Source organism: Parasteatoda tepidariorum, chromosome 8 (assembly GCF_982258835.1).
Source record: "Parasteatoda tepidariorum strain Cologne lab strain chromosome 8, Ptep-v5.0, whole genome shotgun sequence".
NCBI lineage: Eukaryota > Metazoa > Arthropoda > Arachnida > Araneae > Theridiidae > Parasteatoda > Parasteatoda tepidariorum.
In genome coordinates this window covers 36,067,450-36,075,079 of record NC_141762.1, presented here as the reverse complement: position 1 = coordinate 36,075,079, position 7,630 = coordinate 36,067,450, and the positions used below count along the sequence as shown (strand labels likewise).

General features: G+C 29.5%; 2 protein-coding genes across 2 annotated transcripts; one reads left to right on the top strand and one right to left on the bottom strand.

Annotated features, from left to right (window-relative positions):
* Positions 1 to 514: 514 nt before the first annotated feature.
* Positions 515 to 5,840, bottom strand: rngo (DNA damage inducible 1 homolog rngo). Its single transcript, XM_016056113.5, has one exon. It carries the CDS (start codon positions 5,686 to 5,688, stop codon positions 4,567 to 4,569), a length of 1,122 nt encoding a protein of 373 aa, XP_015911599.1. The 5' UTR covers positions 5,689 to 5,840; the 3' UTR covers positions 515 to 4,566.
* A 32-nt stretch (positions 5,841 to 5,872) lies between these two features.
* Positions 5,873 to 7,079, top strand: LOC107442531 (pre-mRNA-splicing factor 38A). Its single transcript, XM_016056120.5, has one exon. It carries the CDS (start codon positions 6,156 to 6,158, stop codon positions 7,029 to 7,031), a length of 876 nt encoding a protein of 291 aa, XP_015911606.1. The 5' UTR covers positions 5,873 to 6,155; the 3' UTR covers positions 7,032 to 7,079.
* Positions 7,080 to 7,630: the final 551 nt, after the last annotated feature.

Sequence of the window (7,630 nt, the reverse complement as noted above, 5' to 3'; positions counted from 1 at the left end):
TGGTCAGTTCACTATGGTACTGATTGTATAACACAGTTCCATGAAAATTGTTTTCATTACTTGATGTAAAAAATTTGCTAAATTTTAACAATTTCACCTGAAATTTCGAAAGTTTTTGATAAAGCTTCCATTACTGTTCCTTTTTTATAGCTGAGAATATTTTCATCCTAAAAAATAACTATAGACACATATAAAGAAATACTAAAACAGAATAATAGGTTTCCATAAAAAGATTAACAAGATATTTTAAGATAATTTCCATAAAAATGCTTAACAAGAAAAAAGATTAACAAGATACTTTCCATAAAAGATAACAAGATTATTTTTTTTTCATTATTTAACATACCTAATGCGGAAGGTAAAGGCACTATGTTCAATTTCTGCAAAATTAAGATAACAGTGGAAAATTAAAGAAAACATATATATAAGAATCATTCAATTGGTTTTAAAAAATATAACATAGTGTATTTTACCTCTGAACATGTGTATATTTCACACTGTAAATCAAACGTAATTTTCTTATAAGAAAATTTTATTCAGTTTCAAAAACAGAAAAACATCAAAATAAATTTGTATATAATTAAAAATCATAATTAGCATTTTTAATTCTTAATAATAAAACATGAGCAGTAGTAGTTTTATCCATTCTCTGCAATATATACATACAAAATTTTATTTTCAATGTATCCAGTGAAGAGTTTATCAAACCTTCAAACCAACCAATTATGAATAATGCACGATTAACAAGATTTTAGACAACACTAGCAAAGCATGGTTAGCAAGATTTTAGACTGCACCAGCAAAAACAATAAGAAATGGTTTCTTTTGTACTAAGAACTGTTTTTACAAAAAAATTATATTTTTTAAAAAAATATTATAAGCTGAAAAAAAGGGTAATATTTTTGTTTCATGTCCACAACTATTTTTTGGGCTATGTTGTATTGCATTACATACAAGCTGTTAAAATCAAAAATGAAATTCATCAAAAATCACTTCCAGTTGTTTCACATATTTCAAGAATAACAGAAATAAAGTTAACACAATATGTAGCTTACTCAGTGTTTTCACTACAGCGCGAGAATCTCGCATATTTTTTCTTTTCTCGCATTAAAAAATGATTACCGCGAGAAATTCGCGCATTCTATAAATCAATTTCTCGCATTTTGGAAAAAGCTTCGAATTACGCCATTTAGAATAAAATCCGTTTCACTTTTCTTCCTGTATCTTTCATTATTTTCAACATCTGCCCCATAATCTAGCCTCCCTATTTACCAGTATTGTTCAGAAACTTTTCGAACACGACCACGGAACCCCTTTCAGAACGCATTTCTCTGCAACCACGTGTTTACCGTAGGTAAGGTTTCTTCATGTAAGACGTTCAAATTTTTTATGCACTTATGTAAGATGGACAAATACCTTGTAAAGGCAAAATCTTCTATGATGATGCACCAAAAATATTCAATGCTTTAAAAAATAGAAGACGTTAAAAATTTATTATAATTAAAGAAATTATTTTTTTTTCAAGAGTTTTTGCGTTTTTTTAGTTTTTAGAAATCTCACTTAACTTTTTGAAATCTCACCCTGTTTTTGAGAAAGGGTGAGAAATTCTCACCCATTTTTTTTTTCTATGATGAAAACACTGTTACTAGAAGGAGAACTTGTCATTGCGACGAATTTGAAAAGAATAATACAATGGATATGAAACAAATAGAATATAAGAATAGAATGTATACTTTAGTCAAACTTGTTTATATAGTGCCATTGCAATATTATCAGAAATTCAAAAAGCAAAAATTCAAAGTTAAACATTAAAAAATAAAAAGACTATAAAAATGAATAGAAGATATAACACCACAAGAATTTGATCAGGAAAATAGAAACAGGCACAAGAACAACAGGAATTTAGAACCTATTCAATGATTGCAGAACTTTTACTCCTTGTCCATTTGCACTGTCGTGGTGTTGTACCCTTGACCATGATTAGTTAGTGTTCCTTTGACCACGTCAAAGGTACAATATTCCTGATTGATTGACGACTTACTTGTCCATTAACTGGTCAGAGGTACAACAACCAGTTAGAAGTAAATATCATAGTTAAAAGCAAAACTATACGTTGTACTTTTGACCACATTACTATTTTTAAAAAAATTTAAAATAATAATAAAAATAAAACTATGGTCTTAAAAAAATTATATATGACAAAACACACATGATACTGATTAAAATAAAATTAGAAAATTTAATTTAACTTCAATATTCAAATTGAAAAAAAAAAAACTTTTTACTGCAGCAACCATCAACAAATTTTAATTTATTTCTTGCTGTGTTATAGTTTAAATAACTCAACACGTTATATGATTCACAAAAAGAAAGATGAGAGACCTAACTATGTTACTTTTCATTATTTATCGACATAAAATTTGAGAACAAAATAAACTAAAAAGTAGAAGAGTTAAACCTTTTCATAGAAAAAGAAATGCTAACACTCTGATGCTTAGCTTCAACAAATAACATAGTTTTAGGTAATACAATTTAAATGTAAGAGAACTTAAATAAAACCTCTATGTAAAGTTAAGTTCCCCCATATTTAAATTGTGTAGATACTAAAGACAATATTGGTTATATGCTGCTTTTATATTTTGATTTATAGCATTTAAAAACTTCGGTCTTCATTTTTGATTAATTCCACTTTTTAACTTTTAACAGTTTTAACTCATAACAGTTTCATATAGGTAGGTATTTTTTTACAATCATTTAAAATTTTTAAGTATAACACTTTATAAAAAAAAAAGCCAAAAAAATCACCAATCAATTATTGTACACATTTCACTCTTTTCTTAAATGGTAACATCTAATATGCAATTTGATTATAATATTTTTCTATGATAAAACATGTTGAAACAATTCAGCTTTAACTCCCTATTTTTTTCCACTCTAAAATCAGTAGTACAAAAAGAAAAGATTATTTCAGCATAGACGAATTAAAAATTATTAGCATGAAAAAATGTTTATTAAATAATTACATTGCTACTTCTGAGTGCTTTCGATTTTAATAAGACAAAGAAAGCCAAGTACAATGTGAAACAGCGAAAGTTAATAACTAGTAATCTTTACAAAAAACTGATAAATTTTAACAATATATGCTTTATATGCTGGTATATATAATAATCAATATAGAGTTTAATAAAAACTAAAGCACTTTAAAAAAATCAGTGATTTTTTAACTAACTTCGTCAAATTTGAATAAGACTACAAAAGAATTCAAACTAATTGTACAAGTGAATAAATGGTTTGAATGAAGTTTGTTAGTTCTATTAGCCGGGCGCAAGCGAAAAGTCACCAAAAAAGGTATATCTTCAAATTCCACTGATTTAAACAAGGATAATTCAGTATCATCATCTGTTGCATCAACTAGGATTGCCAAGGCACCAAAGGTATTTTTACTTGAAAATTTAAAACAAAAATAATAACGCAACAAATTAAACCTTTTTTGAGTTGGTCCCATTCTGTGATTTTTTTTTTTCTTTTTTTTTTTCTCATGAGATGCAACCCAGAAGTTGACAAGACTTGACGATTATTCTGCAGCAAATTACAATACGGAAATCTTTCTTTTTAAACGCATTAAAATTAGTAAAAAAATTTTCAAAAATGATTAAATTTCCTTGCACCTAGGAAACAAAGAAGTGCCAGTTTTTTATCCAAGTTTTGAATCTGTGTTCATTTTATCTAGGTTTGCATGCAAGTCTTTTACCATTAAGCCACATAATTTTTAAATAATTTTTGATCATATCTGAAATTTAGTTAAAATAAAAATCACAATAAACAAGTTTGACTGTATTAAGAAAGCAATAAATAATGAAATTAGGCTAGGTTAATATTTTTACTTGTATAGCTCAGCTCATTTACAGTGTTGTAAGCATTAACAGCAATAAACATGCTATTATTATCATACTAACCAACGAAATCAAATTGTTTGCAATTACACTGCAAATTGCATATTTTACTTTACGCAGCTACTATTATGTGTTATTGAAAAATCCAAAACTAGATTCAATTTTTAATACCATTAAATCCAGTTAGATTTTTGAATCCATTATGTGAAGATTTTTGCCACAACTACAAAATTTTATTAAGCAAACAAAATTGTTCAAAAAATTATAATACTATTATTATATGTTATAGTTTAAGTGATAAATCTGGTGGTTATTAACAATAAATAGCTATTATTAATAATCATCAGATATTAATAACTGGCAATTATAAATATTAACTGATTAACTATATTGACTGTAACAAAAGATATATTATACATAAGTATTATTTTTTCTTAAAAATTTACTCTGCAAGCCATATGAATGATCATGAGCAATAAACTGAAAAATTCAGAAACACATATTACATCAAAATTGATTTAATTTAATATGAAAAACCAAATTTTCATTATTTTCATAATTTTAATTTCCGACAATTTAGCACAGTTTTCAACTCTTCTGCTTCCAAGTTCAGTTTTCAGACATCTGAAACCCTAACCTTGGATTAAATGTTAATATGGTTAAATACATAACTTTAATTAGCTTTTGCACTTGTTGAAGGACCTGTACTTATCTGTCCTTGGTTATCAAAGAAATTTTCCATACCTTTAGGAAGTTCACTTTCACTTAAAAATCGTGTTTCTGTACCAGTTGTTCCTATCACTAAAATATTCCGTTTTAAATCAATACAACATTGATGACGCTTTAACATATCCAATCCCAACAACATATCCATAGTTTGTTCTTCTAAGATAGAAAAAGATGACTGTAAGAAAACATCATTGATTTGTATATGACCCAGATGAACGCGACCTATAATTTTTTGAACACCAACACCTTGGGCTATACCAGCCCATCTTTTATCAACCAGTCTCATAATACCACAGCGTTCAGCACATCTTTGACTCATGATCGTGGTTTGAGCGCCACTGTCAATAAAAGCTCTCACAGGATGGCCATTCACTTTACAATTTATATAAAGCATTGTTACTTGTCCAAAGCTCTCGGGATGATATTCGATGGCAGCCTCCATATTAGTATCAACATTTTCTTGTCGAATTTCTTCAGCAATCATACGTTGAGTTTCAGGATCAAAGGGACTAGCATTTAACATCTGAATTCTCTTCCTCTCCCTTTCAGATTTCTCTGTTAATTGCGTATTTAAAACTTCTGCAAACAACTCTTTATTACCAGACAGAAACGCATCAGCTAATTTGGGATTATTCTGTCGCAATAAGGCTAAGCTCTCTGGATGGTTTGTAAGTTCTAGCCTCATACGTTCAACTCTATCCAAGTTATTAGAAACTGGAGGAGCAGTGGTAGGAGAAAGTATGCTTCCTGATGAAGAATTTCCCGGTGAAACTGCATTTTGTGGGAGTCTTATGGAGCCAAAGTCAATTCCTAAATCTGGTAACTGACTGGGTGTCGATTGTAACATCATTTGTTGCACAAGGAGGACATCACCTTCCTGAATTCCGTAACCTATGAGATCCTTTTTATTGTCTAAAAGTGGCCTTCCTTCGTGAGTTATTACCATTCTTTCAGAACTGAAACCTACTTCGCATTCGCACAAAGCTTTAAAATTTTCTAATTCCATATCAGGACTTACTTCTAAGGTAACAATCAAATCGGTCAAAGTCGTAACTGTTACTTTCATCTTTAACTATCTTAAATTACAATCAACTTTAAAATTATAAGACAATACGTATCAATAAGTAAACTAAATGCTCGTGTAGAAAACAATAATCAACATGAAAACAAAAAATTCTGAATGAGCTTTCCTTTTTTTGATTTCATGTGTTGCCAACTATTGTTTTCTTTTCAGAAATGAAATCTGACACCAACTAAAGGCATTTTCTCATATACGCAGTGAAATGTCACCAATCAAATTCCCTGTTTGTAAGCAATCTGGATTTTGATTGGTGAAATAGGTCTCATTATCGAACTCAAAAGCTTTAACAAGAATAAACCTTATGTTATGGAAAGATAACAAGGTGAGACGATTTTAACTGCTGGGTTAGCCGCATTTTTATTAGAACAGAAATAAAAAGACTTAAGCGTTTTCGATTAGGCAAATAAACAATTGTAGATTTTCAGTCTGAGAATATAACTGATGTTTAAATTATGGCTAATCGAACTGTAAAAGATGCTCAATCTATTAGAGGTACTAATCCTCAATATTTAATTGAAAAAATTATTCGATCCCGTATTTACGATGCCCGATACTGGAAGGAAGAATGTTTCGCTCTATCTGCCGAGTTACTTGTGGACAAAGCTATGGAGTTGAAATTTGTTGGCGGTGTCTATGGTGGTAATATAAAACCAACACCTTTTTTATGTCTAGTTCTTAAAATGCTTCAAATACAACCGGAGAAAGATATTATCATCGAGTTTATTCGTCAGGAGGATTTCAAGTACGTGCGTGCATTGGGAGCTTTTTACATGAGATTAGTTGGAACATCACTGGACTGTTACAAATATCTAGAGCCTCTTTACAACGATTACAGAAAACTTAGAAAGCAGGATCGCCAGGGAGAATTCCAAGTTGTATTCATGGACGAATTCATTGATGAACTTCTTCATGAAGAAAGGCTATGTGATGTTATTTTGCCCCGAATCCAAAAGCGACATGTTTTAGAGGAAAATAATGAGTTGGAGCCTAGAATAAGTGCTCTCGAAGATGATTTGGATGAACCAGAATCCGAGGATGAAGATCTAAAAGAAAATGTCACCGCTGTTGTCCACGAAAAATCTCGAAATAAGAGCTCGAATGAAAGTTCTCGCAAAGAAAAATCCTCTGAATCCCGTCGACGACATAGCCCCTCTCCTCACAGACATCGTTCATCAAGACACCAAGAACGAGAAAGTGGCAGAAGGCACAAACGCAGCAGATCAAGAGAAAAGCACCATTCAAAGAGAGACAATGAAAGGCGTCACCGTTCACGGTCACCCAGAAAAAAGAGGGATCATGACCGTAAAAGTCATCATAGCAAACATTAACATTATTTCACAGCTTAAATTTTAAAAATAAAAAAATACTACATTATAGTAATGTTTCATGTGTTGTCATTGTGATGCTTAAAATTTAAATAATTTCCTACACTCTTAGAAAAAATATTTTACAAACCCATTTCATGATTTTTTAATGGAACTGCCTGATTACATTATTCTTCCTTTTGAATGTTTCTATAAATATTGCCTGTTTAAATAGCAAATTCTTTATTGTGCTAAAAGTGAGGTGCATTAGATTTAATAATACAATTTTTTTTTTTTCCTTTTTTATCTACAAAACTTCTTAGAAAATGAGTTTAAATGTTTCAATCAGTTCATTTTGATGAATAAATAATTCAGATTCATGCAGTTTGTGTTTTAATTCATATTTGTTAATTATCTCCAAAACTGAAGCATTTTCCAAAATATTTTTTTCAAATCATTAAAATTTTAACAATCCTGACAAGCTCTAAATAAGTGATCAAAAGAGATTAATAAAATATAACACTATTCTGTAAAAAAAAAAAGTTTTCTTATGATTATTCAAAATAATTTTGTCAAAATGCCTTTAATTTCCACAACTCTTGATAATTAAAGATTTATGTTTA

What these genes read in the sequence shown, in the direction of transcription:
- LOC107442531 (XM_016056120.5), top strand. Translation starts at nt 6,156, where the DNA reads ATGGCTAATCGAACTGTAAAAGATGCTCAATCTATTAGAGGTACTAAT.
- rngo (XM_016056113.5), bottom strand. Translation starts at nt 5,688, where the DNA reads ATGAAAGTAACAGTTACGACTTTGACCGATTTGATTGTTACCTTAGAA.